Source organism: Terrapene carolina, unplaced genomic scaffold (assembly GCF_002925995.2).
Source record: "Terrapene carolina triunguis isolate 2854851 unplaced genomic scaffold, T_m_triunguis-2.0 Scaffold62, whole genome shotgun sequence".
NCBI lineage: Eukaryota > Metazoa > Chordata > Testudines > Emydidae > Terrapene > Terrapene triunguis.
This window is the reverse complement of record NW_020664413.1, coordinates 26,297,035-26,316,169: the sequence shown is the minus strand read 5'-3', so window position 1 is coordinate 26,316,169 and position 19,135 is coordinate 26,297,035. Positions and strand designations below refer to the sequence as shown.

Genomic DNA, 19,135 nt, shown 5'->3' with positions numbered 1-19,135 from the left:
TTGTGCAACTAAGTCATAAGAAATGTTACTGTGAAATGCAGCTATGAATTTTTCCTCTGTATCACAGCAATTATTTACTGTTACTAAAACCAATTCTCAATACTGGAAAATGAGGAGGACTAGCTGCAAGTGGATGAATACAGGTGTCATGGTAAGGATGAGAATTCCTAACCTAGCCAGCACTTGAGTACGCCATTCAAACAGCATTTTCCTCCCATATGCTGCAAACAAAACAAGCAGCAGGCTGGAAACGGCAAAAAGAAAAGTAAATAGCTAACAAAATGCCCCTGGCTGTTCTGTTACATGTGGGACAGTAGCTCTAATTTATTTCACATAAATATAGTAAAATACAGTCAAGCAACACATGCAGATAGGAAGTCTTCCTTAGAGAGAAAGAGAGAGCAAGAGAGGGCCCTGAAATACATACTGGAGCTGCTTTCGTTAAGAAAAGGATAAGTAACCTCTGCTCACTCCAGGATGTAAACCAAAACCAAGGAGCAATTTCCACTGTTACCCAATGTACTTGTAATCCTTCTATCCCAGGATGTTTTAGAGCCTGGATTAGAGTAGATTACACTCCAAGAGCTGCTGGAACCAAACCCAAGTCCCTCGTAAATAAAACTAGACAGACTTTCAAATGCCAAGTTAATAAAGTGCAGCACAATTTTCTTCTGACATACAATGGCCAAACAATATTGGGACAGTTCTGAAACTGATTTTATAGCGCAGAGAAGAGGCAGAGAATGGTGCAAAAGGCCACCTTGTCCAGAAAGAGACAGGAGATGGACCCTATTCAGGCTCTCTTTCATCTTTATCTTAGATTTACTCCTCCTGAAAATGGATTAGATGAATTTAAGAACCCTGACACAGGAATTAATTCTCCTCACCTCTATAATGGAATGAAGGAAACGTGCAAGACCCAGAATTTGGACAAGCTCTTTAAGAAAACCTCCATCCCAGAGGACGGCAATAAAAATGGCTACCACCAAATAGCTTCTAGGCTGTGGAATGCAATTCATTAAATGGGCACATGAACTGCAACAGAATAACCGCTAATTGGTTACACTCAACTACCAGCTTTTGGACAAAAATACTGAGAATGACCATTGTACAAAAAGCAGACTATTAAAAGTGGAGACTGATGAGAAGTGTAGAGATACTGATGGTTCCTCACTACACAGAGATTTCTGTGTGGCTCAGCCTTGCCCATCTTTTCTTTTTCTTTTTTCTTTCTTTATTTTTCACAAGACTTTTGGCAAAATGAAACTCAGACAAAGAAATTTAACAAATGCAACATTCACCTGCTTGAATGTACAACCCGCCCCCACAACTTGGAATACCTATTGATTAAAGCATACTCTTCTGCCTTCTAACAAACATATCCACGACAGAGCTCCCTATTTCTCCATCAATTCTAAACTATATCTTCCTGCTTGGTTTCCATTCCCCTTTGGGTGCATGAGATTCATAGATATTTTTTCCTTCAGGGATATGCTACATTCGGGTTTGGTACCCCCTCAATATTCTAGTTTGCAACAGTTTGGCTTTAGTATACCCACATGGCTCCGTTTCAGAAATAACCAGTTATGACATTGCTTTAATTATTCTGCAGAAGACAAATAAGCCCTTGAGCTGAGTCTGAAACTATAAGCATATCAAGCCCTCTGTCTACACTGGGAAACTGCCTGGGTACAAGAACCAATATTGCAAAGGGTTTCAGGTGCCATCATTGGACAAAAAAATTTTTTTATCAGCCAGGTTTTTAAAAAAAGAAATAGAAAAGAAAAAAAAAGTTATGCCTCAGTCAGACTGCCTGGCCCTAGCCAGAAAAGCCATATTATTTAAAACATTTTCAAAATGGATTCTTGAAAACTGTTTCAGATTACCAGCACTGTCCCTGCACAGTCAAAGTCTAAAGGCCAAATTCTGCATGTCAGCATAAACTTGAAAACAAGTTTATTGAAATCACTGATGTTCCTTCTGACTAGCACTGCTGTGAATGAGGGAGAATTTAGTCTGAAATGTATTGTTCTCTCTACTGACTTACTTATAGAGTGAGTTTCAGACTGCAGTTCAGGTTTCTTTTGATGCTAGTTTATGGCATGCAAGTAAAATGGCAGAGATCTAACTTCACAAGGTCTAATCTGTCTTCCTTTTTTATACTGTGTCTGATGAAAGAACCATAAAGAAACTGTGGCAGAATTACAACATATAGTTAAAGACGCCATGCAAATATTATTATGCTCACAGTATTTTAAATTAGAGCTATACTGCTATAAATCTGCCATTAAATATTTTACATGTCAGTGACTCAGAGATCTGTAATATGACTGGCTAAAAAAATTAAGAGCATAAAGCCCTGAAATCATTACTGAAAACTAATTCTTGAACCAGAACAAACTGGAAAACAGTGCAAGAAATAAATATGAGAATCAGACAAATGGAAAAATAGTTAGAAACAGAATTTATGGACATAAAATCACTCTTTGCACTATAACTCCAATGATAACATCCAGACAGCTCTGTTACTACCGAACAACTTGATCAAACAGAATATTATACAAGTAAAGAAACAACAAAATACAAACTGCTTGGGCTATAAAAGTCTTTCAAAACTAGCTGCAAGAGAAACATAAAACAGCAACAAAAAGTTCTATTAAAAGAATTATAGGAGACAGTAAAAGTACCTTTTGACTTATTTGTGATACATAATGACTATAATAACCTATAGAGAGGTGATTACAAAGGTTCACAGGCTGGTTTGATAAGTGATATGCATTATGTAGTGACTTGCCAAACTAGTCTGTAATTCCTAACAATAACCTCCCTTCTACAATACTTCTGTATATAGAATTTTAAACTGGAATAATGATGCTGTATTTAGCACTCAGTGAGCATTTTTTGTACTTAAAGCCTTTCACAAACATTATCCAGTTATTCTCATTATGTTCATTTGTATTTCCTTTTACAAAGGTGCAAACTATGTCAGAGATGTTAAGTGACTTGCCCAAAGCCACAAATGAACAAGTGAAAAAGCTGAATTAAAACGCCAATACCCAGTTCTGTGCCTACACAACAGGACCACGATTCTTTTTCAATCTGTGGTTAGAGTGCCTGATTTCAATGTACCAATTTTCCATTGTGTCACTGCAATTGACAGGCACAGGGTTATACCCACAGTTATCTACAGGCACAAATAATGTCATTTATATCTATAATTACCTGACATACAAGTGCAATCATGGAAGCAGACATGTAAATGACATCAAATACATTCCTATGTAGTTCTAGATACAAAACCATGCTCACAATTATTTGCTCTTGCAAGCTTGAGGGTGCAGTAGAGGCAAGGTGGAGACCACTTTCAAAATTATGCTCAGAATCTGTAATTACAGCTGTCCAGCAACTATAGGTATGCTAAAGTTGCATAATAATAGGTGTAATTTTACATCAGAATTCTAGTTGGAAGAATTCCCAAAGTGCAAAGCAATTTTTTGGGGGGGGGGGGGACAGGGACAACTTCCATCAGTGTGGTTGAAAGCAGAATTATGCTATCAGACTATGTGCTAAAGGTAGTAAAGGTAAAACTACTAGTGACTACAGCGGGAGCAAAGTTAGCCTAACACACAGCGCTTTTGAAAATCCCACCTTAAGTACTATAGCTGATAAGAGAGTCAAGTATTAATTGAGATGAAATTGCAAGTAAGATTGTTGTGAATCAGACATTTATTTTTGCTGCGGTATGTAAAGGGTCACAGTTAACTGGCCCAATATATACATTTTACCTAGCTAAAGAAACAAAGTGCCAGAAATAAAAATGCTTCCCACTGTTTATATGGTTAGAGAGGAGTAAGGCATTATGAGGTGGAACATGGATGGCAAGCTACTAGGAAGCCAGTTAGTAGCTGTATGGCATCCTTTCAGAAATAGCAGAGTTCTCTGCATTAGAATTTAGTTCAATGTGTGTTAGCTTATCACAGCAGAACAACCAAATGACTGAGCTTACACTTGCTTGCTGGGTTGGACAATTGAAAAATACATTTTTTAAAATCTCAACAGCAATGGTGGGTTTAATAAAAAAACAAAACAAAAAAAAACCCCACATTTGATTACAATGTTGTTGGTATTCATCAAATTCTAACAATTTTAGGACAGATCAAACTAGGTGAATCAACTATTTTCTCTTTATTGATGAACCCAAACGTATGTATCTCCAACACCCAGGAAGAAAACCTTGCTTTGCTTTAGTCAATGGGAGTTTTGCCATTGCCTTCAAGAGGGTCAGGATTCCACCCCGAGGTTTGATTTTGCAATCCCTCCACATGTGAAATTCCATTGATGGCAAAAGTAGTTTTGCACTCAGAGAACTTTGGAAATGGCCCTATAAAGTGGAAGAGCAATTTAGAAACCAAAACTGTGTTTGGTTCATCTGAGAACCTATAAAAGTGATCCTAAGCTGCATCTCAGGTGGATATCCCCTCCCACCACTTGCACCACTGTGGCTACACTTCTATTTTTAGCATGGTTGCTCGATGAGAGCTAACACGGGTATGTCTCCTCAAGCTGGAAATCACACCTCCAGCTCTAATGTAGACAAACCATTGATCAAGAGTGCACAGAATTACTGCATGCCAGCTATTTCAGTTCTGCAAATCAACCTGAAGATTTGTGTTTTATATCCCAACTCATATCATTTTGATTTGAATTTCTATGCTATTTCAAAAATTGAATTTAGTAATACTGAATTCAATACTATATTTTGTCACATCTAATTAAAATGAATGAAATAGTCTCATATCTTGCTATGTCATACTCGATAGCCAATATGAATGTGGGTAAGGACAGCCCGAGGAAAACTAAGTGTAAACAGACTGAACATACAGGAGGTAACATTATGTTAAGAGTTTTTGACTTTCATTCTGAACAGTCAGATTCTTCTGAAATGACTACAATCCTGATATTGATTAACACTCCCACTGACTTCAAGGGAGTTCCACAAGCAGAAGAATGGAAAGTCTGGTTATATTTAGAGATGGGCTCAAAATTTGAATCTGAATCCAATTCCTTCCTGAAACTCTGGAGACATTCAAATCTGCACCCAAAATCTGCCACATGTGTTCATCTCTGCTTGTATATTAAGAGTCATATAATAAAAACAAACACTTTAAATTTAGGTGTGAAATGTGGAAAACAGAAGCCTTATGAGATTTATCGCTTCATCAAAGCAACACCTGATTCTGGTCTCACTAATTTCAGCCTCAATGAGGATTAATTCCACTGGAGCTGAATGGAATAGAACTGGTGTCAGATCAGAATCAGGCCCTAACTCTCTGTTTTTGTCACTGCATCTCAAAGTAGTTTGTGGAACATCAGCCACTCTCCATACCTCAGGAAATTAAGATAAACCATGAAGCTCCAGCAGACCATATCAAAGCTATATGTATGTGCATCAGTCTCTGATGAAGCAGAATAACCTACCTCCTTAAAGTTATCGAACGCAGATAAAATAATTTCGTGCCCTCCTCTGACAAGACAAACGGCTGCTAACAGTTCTAAGACAAGGGCTTTTGTTCTGTTAAAAAAGAAAGAAAACACAAGAATTAATGACAATAAAGTGATGATTCAGCTACTACCTCATTTGCAAGATGGATGTGATGACTGAATACAATTATTTGCCCTCAGTATCTTTTTACTCTTTAAGTGCTTTGAGACCCTGATTCTGCAAGGTGCTGAGAACCTGCTGCAATATTCTGAGCATCTTCAGATCCAGAGTATTTGGCACTCCATAATGTAGGTGTGTGGTTTTATATATATATTTAAAGGGGGATCGCTTTACAAAATTCATGCACATCATGAACAGCAATTATTTGTCAGCTATTTTCACCATAATGCAGCATATTTTCCCTAAAAGTACAACATTAAAGGAATGTGCTTTTGATTCAAATCTATGACTTTCCTAGATACAACTGTGAAAAATCCTCCATTACAATTATTTTATTTATACTACAATATAACTAGAGGTGCCTATCGTCACTGAATTATACGACATTTTAGCATGTTTTCTCCTCTTTAGTGTGAAATTCTGAGCAAGCTGGATAGCGGCCAAGCTCACACAAAGATAATTCCCTTTCATCCATAAGAAGAAAAAGAATTCATCTAAAATATTGCTGATAGAAAAGCATGCAACAAACTCCAAGTGCCTGTAACATAATGGAACTCATCATACTCCTTGCATTGCACAGCTAAGGCAAGGGCACTAGTATGGCCTTGTCCGGAAGAACGACTGACAGGCACTAAAATCACAAAGACATATAAGGAATTAATCACAGACTTAGGTGCTTTCTTGAATCAGGGCCTTAGACGGAGATGCTATTTTGCTTTTAAACTGTTACAGTAAGAGCTGGACACAGATAAAATGTTCAATTTCCTGACAATCCTGAATGGATTTTTATATTTTTAAATTAGATTCTAATTGCCAGTTTTTTCCCTGCCACACAAAAACCCACAGGAGGATCAAAGCTCTGCTAGTAGGTTCAAAGAGTGCTTGTAATGGAATATCATTCATGTCCTCCCCTTCAAGTAGAGGGATTCATACCGATTATGGATAGGAAGGGGCAAGGCCCACTAACTCGCAGATTCCCATGACCCATCTGGTGTGCAGAGGGATCATAAGGATTCTGAACTCCTCCAGGCTGGTTGCAGCAGCCATCTCTCCCATGGCTGCAAAGTCTGCCATTGGTATCAAGTATCAGAGAGGTAGCCGTGTTAGTCTGGATCTGTAAAAAGCAACAAAGAGTCCTGTGGCACCTTATAGACTAACAGACATATTGGAGCATAAGCTTTTGTGCGTCTGACGAAGTGGGTATTCACCCACGAAAGCTTATGCTCCAATACATCTGTTAGTCTATAACAGGGGTAGGCAACCTATGGCACGCGTGCCGAAGGTGGCATGCGAGCTGATTTTCAGTGGCACTCACGCTGCCCGGGTTCTGGCCACCGGTCCGGGGGGCTCTGCATTTTAATTTAATTTTAAATGAAGTTTCTTAAACATTTTAAAAACCTTATTTACTTTACATACAACAATAGTTTAGTTATATATTATAGACTTATAGAAAGAGATCTTCTAAAAACGTTAAAATGTATTACTGGCACACGAAACCTTAAATTAGAGTGAATAAATGAAGACTTGGCACACCACTTCTGAAAGGTTGCCAACCCCTGGTCTATAACGTGCCACAGGACTCTTTGTTGTCATTGGTATGTGCATCCTACACCACTTCCATCAGGACTGGCAGGCAGGAGGGACAATTAATGTTGCTTTGGTCGCATCCATTTGGGCACAAGAGGAACATGCTGAAATTATGTCTGTTCCGACTCCACCCTTCAATTAGCCCACTAATTTCTGTGAGCTCCAGCGGCACAGGGTGTATGGTTACAGTGCTTGGTTATATGGAGGATATAGCATAGAGCTGCTGCTTCCCTCTTTCCACAGAACAGCCACCCTCACCCATTCAGCTCACAAGCCAGGCCCCCAAAATCATGAGAGTGGCTTAAAAATCATGAGATTTTAAACCATAATACATTTTGGTTTCTTCACATTTGCCTTCTGGTTTATGAACCTTTGGGGTTCTTAGCTTTATTAAAAAATGAAAGCTGAGATTCTTAAATAATCTCCTGACTACTGGAGATGGAGCTTTAAAAACCCCCACTAAATATCCTGTGACTTATAATATTGTGAGATTTGGCAACACCGTATTCACACCCTCCCACAAGTCTGACTAAAGGAAGTCATGCACCAACTTCCACCAGAACAACATGATTTCAGATGTCTGCATTCTAAAGAGGAAGCACTGCAGAAAGACTGTGGTGATATGGTCACAGTTTCCTTCACTTTCTGTAGTTTTATCTTTCACTGTATGCGCAAGACTGTTTCTCATGTTTGGCTTCAACCAACATTCAATTATTTCTCAGGGTCCTGAGATCTGGAAATTCTGGGGATCCAACCGTTAGCTTGGCAACTCCCAGCAGAGCAAGAGTGTGTGGGGAGTGAGAGAGGAGTACGCATGCAGCGAGGAACATTATTGTTATTGTTTATTGTAGTAGTGCCTAGGGCCCAAGTACGAATGAAGACACTTCGTACAGGCACGGTACAAACATAGAATAAGAGACAGTCCCCGCTCTGAAGAGCTTACAAGCTAAGGAACTTCCACTTTAATAAGCAGTAACATTGCTCTCGCTAGCTCTCTACAGAACCTGTGCTGGGTTCTAAAACAATTGGGTGTCTAAGGGTTTGTCTGTATTATAAACCTTGGGTGAAATCCTGGATCCATTGACTTCAATGGCAAATCTTCCATTGAGTTTAACAGGGCCAGGATTTCACCCCTTTCCCTATAACATCTAAATCAATTTAAAATCAATTTAGTCACACCAGCCCAAACCCCTAATACAGACCTATGCGGTAAATTACAGTAATTATAGGCTTAAGTGGACCTGGTTTCAGTGTAATTTTAACTAGTTTAAGTGTATCTACATTAGAGGTTGCACCATTGCATCTAAATTGATTTAGTTATTCTGGTGCAAAAAACTTGTGCATCGGCAAGTTTGAAAAGTGTCTCTAAAAGCCATCAAGTGCAGTATAGTCTGTACTTACCTAGGTCCTAAACTCCTGACATCTTACCTGGGATTCTTGTTGTTCAGGCTTAGTGCAATTTCATTAACAGCATGTGGATGTGACATGACCATATTGAATCCATACTGAAATGGGAAGGGGAAATACCGTTTCAGTTTTGAGACTGCAATTATTATTTCAAAAATTCCAGTAAATTACATATCTATGACCAATTCTGGCAACGCTTCATGGCTTTGTATGCCAAACAAAACTTTGTCACGTTTACAGTATCAGTCAGCACATTTACATTTAATATTGTACATACCAACTGTTCTTCTACCAGCAGTGTGGAAAGTACTTTTGGTTTGGCTGTGAGTCATCTGACAAACACAGACCCTGATAACCTTCTGGAATGCCACTGCCAGCCCCTCATCCTTTTCTTTTTTCTATTTCCCCCCATATCCCCCTCATTTTGGACCTTTTGGTCAATCAAGGGTGTCATTTATCCTTCAAAGAAGAGTTTCTAATCCAATACAGAATAGTATATGTGTTCTAATACACACATATCTATATTTCTATATAACAACTGTTTATAATATTTGTAAGACAATTACTGTTTATGTGTTTTAAATACGCAGAAAACCATAACTGAATTAAGAAAAACATTTGATTATTATAACAATAGATCATTATCCAGGCTTTTTTTCATGAGAGATATGTGGTGCTATGCTGATTTACACCAGCTGAGGATCTAGCACATAGGCTTAAATTCTGCTCTCAATTTCATGGGTGTAAACCTGGGGTAAAGCCACTGATTTCCAATACTTCAGCAAATTCCTTTGACTATGGTATAACCAGGAGCAGAATTTACCCTATACACTGGTGCTAGAAATACTCCTCAGACATGTCCAGTCATTACAGAGTTTTGGGACACAATCCGTAACCATATACCACAAACTGTTGGATATTTATTACCAAAGGATCCTTTGGTAATCCTCCTGGAGCTTCCTGGTGGAAGTGGTCACACACAAGGAAATGCAGAATTTATCTCTCACCTACTAGTAACTGCTAGACTACTGATAGTCTCTCACTGAAAAAAGAAAAATAGTCCAACTGTAGAGGGTTGGTTAAAAAACATGGGAGTTTGTGGTGATGGAAAAATTAATGCGCCAATTATGTACACAGCAAAATAAAGGACAAATAGATACTTAGATATTTAGCTATCATTTATTCAATACTCAAAGTACATTCACCTGCAAAAAAACCCAGCACCTCACTCCATTTTTTTTTAATATTAACTTTTGATAGACATGCCTGGTCTGTTAAATATGTGTAAACAGAAATGACATGTATTGTAATGATGCTCACACTGTAATATGGAAACACCCTGTTAAATAGAGATCTGATTACTATATTCCTGTATGTCTCTTGTAAACAACAGCTCACTGTTGTAACTAGTTGTTTCTGATATTTCCATGGCAAAGTTTGTAAACTTGTTAATACTTCCTAAATAAATAAATGGTTAAAAATAATACTTCACAGGTTGTACAAGGCAAAACAAAGATAATGTTTTTTAGAAGCTTTTTTTGGAAGTACATAACAGTTAATAGTAATTGTTACAGAGAAAATCCGGAGTGTCTGAAACCACAAGAATGTGCAGTATGACCACAACTTCACAGTGACAATACAGAGAAATTCTGAAATGAAGATTCATTTTGATCTAGTTTACTCTTTCCCATGCAGTTTTAGTATTGCTCTGCAGTAAGCACACAGTGAAATCTGATATCGCCATCTGCATAAAATTCTAACTGTTCTGTACAATTCCCATTAAACATCACACCTATCAAGTCTGTATATTGGGCTGAATTCTGAATTGTGCTGAGTTACGGGAGTGCAGCTCCCACTGAGTTAATGAAAATTGCCTCCATGTAAGTGAGACCAGAATTTGGCCGATAATGGACTGAATATAAATATAGCAAATATACTGTATAGTAACAGGTAAGAAATTAAGCTTTCACCTCTGCTTTACTTTTTTAAATGATTATGCCTAGTTTCTTCTTCCACCTCCAGAAAGTAAAAGAGTTATTTTGTCAAAAATCATTGAAATGCAAGTACCTGGTAATTCATTATGGCACGTAAACACATGATGCAGACATGAACATCGTCTTTTTTACTCACTAATCTTGAATTTTTTAGTGTTCTTCTGCTCGGCAAGGTATTATACCTGCAAATAAAAGAGCAACTTATATCAGTCACAGTTTGATACAGGACAACTTCTGTAGGTAGTAAAAGTATGGAAGCAGCTGTGTCTCCACCATTTATGAAAATATTAAAATTCCCTAGTTCTACTGGGTATACAAGCATCCGATATCCAACTAGACAGTAAACACAAGACACAAGAACAAAAAAAGAAGCATCTTCTTTACTCGTTAAGCCTCACGTCATATTCTGCTTATGCCACATTGTGCTAGGTTTGCACAAGGGTAATCCCAATCCATAGGTCTCAGTGGGACTCCTCAGGAAGGGAAGCACACTTTAGAGGAGGAAAGATCAGGCTTCTAGCTGAGAACTCTTTCTGCTCCAATATTCCTGGTTTCAATAAGTGTCCTTTCTGCATTTGTTGAGGTGACTACAGGCAATAAGAAAGCAGCCCTTTCTGAAGCAGTAAGTGAAACAATGAAGGCATTAGTTCAGCAGCTATTCTTTGTTCTTGGATATTTTGTCACCTCTCTGGATCTTGGCACTCCAGCATTAGTCACTGTCAGAGTGATCTGTTAATCACCACTGTGCTAACTTCAGGCCTGGTAAAACCAGTCAGTCAGCACAAAGCCTGTAAACTGCCAGTCCCTTCTTTTCCACATAATGCAACAACTGCCATTGCCAATAATGTCACTCACCTAAAGACAGGTAGCTGCATCTTTGATGGAAATATAACAAGAGAGAAATAGTTGTCCATAAAGGAAAAGGTTTCAGATTTGTTCCACACATTCTACACTGGTCTAAAATCTTCTCTTTATAACATGTGAGCAATCATATGGATATCTGAGTCCAAACATACAGAACAAGCAGAATTTGACCTTATATCTATAATTTTCACTGCTGTGTTACCTAGAGATCAGATTCTATTTAAAAATTATGTCTGGCTTTCATGCTGAACAAGATGAAGTTTCTGAAAGTCCTCTAAAAGTATTTGGGGGGGGAAACCAGCTTTCTAGAGCCTTCCCCAAAACAGAAGCATGTGTTATTTTTATTAGAACCTGACCCTTGTAAACCAACTTCAATCCTATAAGGTGAGTCAATGGAACAAATAAAAAGGGAACTCTTTAAATCTGCCATTTCCACGGACCATTACTGAAACACAAATTTCATTTCTTCATGAGATATCAGGTTGTAGACAAAAGCAAAACTGAAGAGCCATGCGTAAGAAAACAAGAGATCAATGTACAAGAACAATACAGTTACATTCTTACACTCTTAGTGAATTTAGAAATTGAATAAATAATGAGAAAATTGTAATTATCGCCATGATAATCTTTTGAAATAAACTATCAACAGCATGATAATCTAAATATTCACTGCAGATTAATGTCTCGTATCAGCCAAGTTGCGTCCCTCAAATTCAGAGGGGCTGATTGCCCCATGGATTGCCAGGAAACCTGTGCAAAAGGAATGGAAGAGGTTTTGCAACATTGTGTGCTCTCTCATGCAGCCATGCACCTGGACTCTGCATGCAAAGTGCTATGGGATAAGTGGGTGCTGTCTGGTAGAAAGGAGGCATGGTGTTGGAAAAATCCTATAGCACATGCTGAACCAATGTTAAAATAGATCCATAAAGAAGGCCTTAGACACTATTGTAATCCTACAGACCTCAATGGTACTACTGATTTACACCAGTGTGAGAGCAAAATCAAGCCTGGAGAGTGAAAATTCAAGCAGTTTCCAGAAGCTAAATTAGGGGTTTCAGCTATCTAGAGGGACACACAAGAGACATGACAGGACTACTCAGTTTAAGTGAGGCAAGTAGCAGCCTATGTTACCATACACAAATACATCCTAAAGACATGGAGGGGAAGCATAGTATTGCAAGATACAGATTGTGTCAGATGTGCATTGACAGCCCCTTGGAGTTGGAATTGTATGTCAGCTGGCAGACTGTGAGGGTGGGAGTAGCTGTTGACCTCAGGTACTGGCAGCTAGTTATATAATGGTGTATATTTGCACATCAGCTGTGGATGCCACATCAATATCTAAGTCCATATGACATTTAGACTTACTGAGTTTGGTGCACTCACTCTTGTGTCTTAATCTGGCAGCTGGACTGTGACAGTAATCTGGAGGAGCAGTGTTTTCTGTGCACACCATGAATTCCACCTCCTGTGGAATGTGGATTTTTTGCTCCATCCATGTTGTAGCAACACTCCTCCATGCTAAATGGCCATGTTGCTCTCAGCTGCTCATGGTCATATGATGACATGGTCATATGATGACACGGTCATGTGATTATATTCTGTATTCCTATATCCAGTGCTGCTGAGAGTGTTGCTTCCTGCAGATGTACAACAACAAATTTTGTGGCAGTAAGATCATCCTCTTATCTTAGCATTTGGTCAGGGTGCGCACAGCAGACCACGCCCACTGCTGGCTATTAACATGGTTGAATTCGTATATCTGGACCAGTTAGTGTAATTTGAGAGTGAAAGGATGCTACAACACACATAAGCATGTTTCTACATGGTCTGGTTCTACATTCCCTGCACATGCAGGAGTTTAATAGGCATGTAGGGTGTTCAAGAAGTTCAGAGTTGAGCTCCCAGATTTTCACCCATTTTCATGCATCTCTTTTTTTCTCAATGCCTGTCTTTGCAGTAAACTGGCTGTTTGAGCCCAACATTTATTACATTTGTTGTCTTCAAACTATCAAACTCAGATCTCCAAATGTAGGAACAGAGTCTAAAAATCAATGAAGAGATAGCGACAGTGATTTAAATAACATTAATGCCACTAAAATATCTGAAAAAATTATATTTATTACACAATGAGCGGTTCCATTTGAGAAAAAAGACATTCATAGATAAAACATGGCCAGTTTACTAGGTTCCATCATTTGTAAAAAGAAGCCTTCCTCAAACACATGCAGGCGTCTTCACATTTGGCACTGCAGTTTTCACAATTTAGCCCACAGTTTTTGGTTTATATGTTAAAAAAAAAAGGGGTGGGGGGAGAGCAATCCAGATTTTGGTATCAGTCAATCTAGTTTCAATATATAATCATAACTTTTAAAATTAAGAGCCATCTCTCTCTAACCACAGCCTGAATGGAATTACAAACACATTTCTGTGATGTCTAATGATGATTGGTACTTTTTAAAACAATAACCATGTGGCCAGCCCAAGGAAAGTCATATGTAATCTGTTTAGCCTTAACTTAAATTCTCTCCCTCTCTCGGGATTGTGGCAGTTTCTGAGAGTGAGGCTGTGCATGGCGTGTGCTGTGTACACTAGCTGGGTTTCTGTTAGTCTGTGCTTTTTTTTGTTACTTGCTGTTTATTTTAGGAGTGTGGTTGGTTCCCCCGCCTTTTCCTTGGGAAGTGGGGGGGTTTCTCCATGGGGTCCACTTCAGATAGGTTTAACAGTTTGACGCCTAAGCATGGGGTTTCGTATGTGCCTGCTGTCTCTTGCACTGTGTTGTTTACTTGTTTACTTCTGTTTTTCCAATGTTCCCCCATTTCCTTCACAATGAGACACTAGTGTATGTTCTATCCTGTTATGGGAAGGTAGTTTCTGCTGCTAGGATGGAAGAAGCCAGAGGTGAGGCATGTTATGTCATTCTGGCACCAGGTTTATGTGGTTCCAAATAACTCTGAACACTCCTTGAACCTGATTTAAAAACAACACACAGATGGGGCAAATTATACAGTGTTTGCTACCTCTGAAAGTATGAAATATTTCCTTTGTGGTGAAATATTTCATTTGAAGGGTTCCTGCCGAGGCACTGCTGGCTCAGTGGTCCATGGTAAGAAAGTGGGACCCCAGGATAATGGGAAGGGAGCTAGGGGATCAAGGGACCAGCAGGAAACAGAGCCTGCATCTGCACTGCCAGATTCTATCACCTCCTCCTCACCATAGGTGGTCTGCCATTGTCTAGGGAGCAGCCCTCACAGTGGAACCTCTGCTGTGATCCCATCCCTTGCGCCTGGACAGAAACGAGTCCTGGAGGTTGAGGAGCACCTCCCAGCATAGGGAATAGAGAGAGATTGTAGAGATGTGGATGAAGAACAGACCAACGAGATGGATTTAGGCGTGACTCCTTCTAACAGGGGCTAAGACTTTGGAGGCCCCTGAGCTGCTGACAGTGGCTGAGGATGGAGCTGTGTGTCCTCAGAAGGATAGCATTGCACTGGGTGGTAGCTCCAGTGGGGTACTGTCTTTCCCTGGCATGGTGAGTCCTCAAGCCCCCAATCCTGCATGCTGCAATGATGATGCTGGGTCCCACCTGAAGCTGTACTGCCTATCCTTCTTGGGAAAACAGACATGCCAGCTGCTCCCACTGAATCTCCCTCCTTCATGAATGATGAGACTGTTATAGTGGCGGTTCAACATTTGTCTGAGCAGGTGGAGTCTGAGGGAGATGAAGAGGATGATGATGATCTCTCTGACTCCTTACTGGTTCCTGATGTCTCAGCCAGGGTGGGTACAGCGTGAAGGAGATTAGTGACTTTTTGGACAGCACTAAAGGGAAGCCAGGAGTTGAGGTCCAGGGCTATTTCTGTGTCTTACAGTGCTTTGCTCATTCAGCTGCCCTTGTCTTGAGAGAGACCTCAGTTGATCGTAGGAAATATTTCCATCTCAAAACGTTGCTGAGCAAGATGCAGAAGCTCGTGGATTGTTCAAGATATATAGGTTTCCCCATGGCTCATCTTGTTCAAAGTACTTCCAGTTTCTATTGTTTATCTCTGCTGCTTGACTTTCTGCTTTTAGTCTTCATGGTGCTGCTCAACTTTGGCTCTCTAAATATTAACGGATGCCAGGATGGTCATAAAAGAACACAACTCTTTGAATTTCTCGGACAAAAACAGGCTGATGTTGTCCTTTTGCAAGAAGTGCCCTGAGACCATGACAATCAGGGGAACTGGTTGAAGGAATGGGAAGTGAAAGCTTTCTCAAGCTACAACTCCAATGTCACTGCTGGGGTAACTGTTCTCTTTTTCCAGGGTGCAGGGGCACTGATCCTTTCTGTGAAGGAGATTGTGCAGAGCCGGTTCCTCCAGGTGGAGACCTGTATTGTCACTATTTTTTAAAATATTTTTACTGTGTATGCCCCTACTCTGAGGCAAGATTGTGTCCTTTCTGCAAACACTTGCCCATGCTGCTTGGCTGTGACCCTGATACTATTATTGTCCTGGGAGGGAATTTCAGTTTCACTGTAGATTATGTTTTAGACATGAACCATGAGGAGCCACACCCTCAGTCAGCCAGGGAACTGTATTGTCTCAAGCAGACCTTTGGGCCAGTAGATGTTTGGAAGTTCTCTCACCCCATTGTTAGGCAGTATTCTTAGCTGAAGGCTACTCCCAGTCAGGTCTCAGGGGCTAGACTGGATCACTTTTATAACATGAAGGCCAGTGTGAATATGTTTGTTTGGTCTTCCATGTCTCCCACTCACTTGTCTGATCATCATTATGTCAGTGTGTCTCTCCTTATTCCTGTCTGTGATTACCACTACTGTTTTAATACCAAATTATTACAGGACTTGAATTTCAACAATTGAGGTGGCACCTCTGGGATTAAGGTGCTGGGGGTCTTTTTTGGATCTGAACAATATATGCTAAGGAAGCGAGTGGGGGCTAAGGAGAAGGTGCAAGGGCATTTGCAGAAATGGTGCTAGCTCCTTTCTGGACTCTCTTTTTTGGAGGTGGGTTTTGACTGCCAACAATCTTGTGGCCTCAATCTTGTGGAACCAGCTAGTGTGTCTGGACCCCCTCCACCCGAGACTTTTGGGTCAGATTCAGAGGCTTATTAAACCATTTATTAATAGTTACCACTGGTTGCACCCTGATTTGCTGTTCCTGCCAAGATGAAGGGGGCTAGAGGCTCACTAATTTAGTCAGCAGGGAGGCAGTCCTTCACCTGCAGTCTGTTCAGCAGTTGCTATATTCTGACTCCCTACAAGCCTGGAAAACCCTTGTCATCTCTCTTCTCTGTTTGGCTGGGGGGATGGACTTTGACACTCAACTACTTTTGTTGGCACCTGGTCGATCACAGAGGCTAGATTTGCCTCCATTCTACAATGATCTTTTAATAACCTGGCTACTTCTGCAAAGCATGCAATCAGACCAGGCATTTTCCAATTTATGGCTCTTGGAAGAGCCACTTTTTTTTAACCCATATTTTCCTGCTGAAGTTCTCTCCAGGAGCCTGTTTATGGCTTTAACCCAGGGTGTGTTGACCAAGCTGCCCCTCACGGTTGTTCCTAATTGGTCAATCTGGAAGTCACCGACAGCTCTTGCTGTTCAGACAACAATCTGGTCTGTACATTTTTTGTATAAGGTCCTGGCTGAATTCCAGGCGTGCTCCCTCAGCAGGCTGCTCAGTATTTGCAGAAAGTTTTTGCAGAGACTGTTCTTCCAGCGGGAATCCTGTGTCCCCCTCACTAGTTGTCTCCCTTCTGTGGATGAGATCCTGGTGCAACCAGGCAGATTGTTGTCCTGGAAGGGTTTGGTGAATGTTCCTTTTGTAACCCTGACCAAGAGGCAGCTCTATGGCATGTGTGTCAAGGTGCGGCAGCATTATGCCACAATCTCTGATGTCCCTGATGCAGCTTGGGGGATGTCTCTGTCCCCAGCTTGGAGGATGCTGCATGAACCTCCTCTTCCTAAGCGCTCCAGTGACTTGCAGTGGACCGTCCTGCATAGCATCGTAGCAACCAGTTGTTTTGTGCACCATATTACCCCTAAGGTGTCTGCGCAGTGCCCCTTCTGTTCGGCTTCAGACACAGTGTTTCATTTTCTCCTACACTGCCCCTGTTCGATTTCTCTTTTTGGTTTTTTTGCAACAGCTTTCTAGCAGTTTGGGACTGGTTTTCTCCAAGCTCCTGTTTGTTCTCAGAGTGAGATACAGGGCTCTCATTCAGCCAGTTTCCTGCCTGACTAACTTCTTGCTGGGTCAAGCAAAACTAGCCTTTGAAATATCACCAGGACAGAATGGCCAGTGTAGAGCGGTGTGATGTGCTAGGGCTGTTCCATGCACTGATTGTGGCCCGGCTACAGACTGACTTGTAATCTGGACACTTTTGGGTTGACTTGGTGTATTAACAATATTTGAGTGAACCAGGTGATGATGATGCTTTACTGATTCTTGTTTAATGTTTGCTTAAGATGTGTTTTGCTTTATTTTATTAATATCTTTGTGTATATGTTGTAATTTTTTAACATTCTTGAAGTTTTTAATGTGACTTTATGTGACTAAAGGTATTTTTCATGTAATGTCAGTCTTTCTCTCTTCCTTCTCATATTCTGCTTCTTCACTGCAGTAACTCAAGTAAATTATTAATTTTTGATAGAAGTCTGCATTGCTACTGTCCACTGAACATTCAAAGACCAGAAAATCACAAAGTACAGTGTTCCTAAGCTCTGAGTATTCTTCATTTACTAATATTTTTCATCCTCAGTATCATTTCAGTAAATGGAGTTGAAATATGTCACCCATTCATTTCTTGAATAAGAACTAGTCTCTCTAAATCTGAAATAAAACCTAGCTATTCTGGAAACTGGTTTAGTTACTACCTTTTACAGCTATTCCCAATAGTCAAATGATGCAGAATATCCACATCAGGCATTTTCTCACCTTTCTTTATTGTGGTAGTGCAAAATCAGTAGAAGGCCACAGGCAACTTTTTATGAAGCCTAGATACATTTATGTAGCTAGAAATGGTTTGCAAGCCAACAACTTTGTTTCAATTTAAATGGTAACCCTCAACATTTATAAGTTTAAATGAAGATAAAGGCAAAACTAATGACCAAAAGGTTTCCATTTGTCATAGACCACTAGGCCTGATTTTACTTTTGTGCACAATACCATATTTATACAGTAAAGAGTCCGAGCTCCTTGATGAGGGGCAGCCAAATTCTTACAGTCACTCTGAGCTAATCACTAACTTTTAGCCAATGTGTTGGGTGGGAGGGCTAACTTCTTCTCATTTTGCCTTAGACTAGCAGTCTCTTTTTCTCTGCTCTGGGAAACAGACATATATTCTGTTGCTCCAGCTCTGCATTTTCTCCTTGATGCTCTAGGCTGTTTGCATACACTCAGCTATGACCTTTTCTCTTAACCCACCTCAGACCATCTACTTGTTCTTGGCTACTCAAGACCTCTTGCTACCTCCTACTAGGTCAAAGTCAATCAACCTTTCTCAGCCACTTCAGGCTAGCAGCTTCTCCTTGTGCACTTGTCAGGTTCACTCTATTTCACTGATTGGGACACCAAGTTTTAACCTAATTAAAGAAATTCATACCACTGCAAGTAACAGCAT

The 19,135-nt window shown here is 40.1% G+C and overlaps 1 protein-coding gene across 1 annotated transcript in view; it reads right to left on the bottom strand.

Annotated features, from left to right (window-relative positions):
* Nucleotides 1–19,135, bottom strand: part of FMNL2 (formin like 2) — a 278,340-nt gene that overhangs the window by 62,116 nt on the left and 197,089 nt on the right. Inside the window, exons 7-9 of the mRNA XM_026647487.2 lie at nucleotides 10,724–10,832; nucleotides 8,678–8,754; nucleotides 5,479–5,572 (exon numbers count right to left, since the gene is read on the bottom strand). Coding sequence (XP_026503272.1) covers nucleotides 5,479–5,572; nucleotides 8,678–8,754; nucleotides 10,724–10,832 — 280 coding nt within the window. The remainder of the gene's footprint in view (nucleotides 1–5,478; nucleotides 5,573–8,677; nucleotides 8,755–10,723; nucleotides 10,833–19,135) is intronic.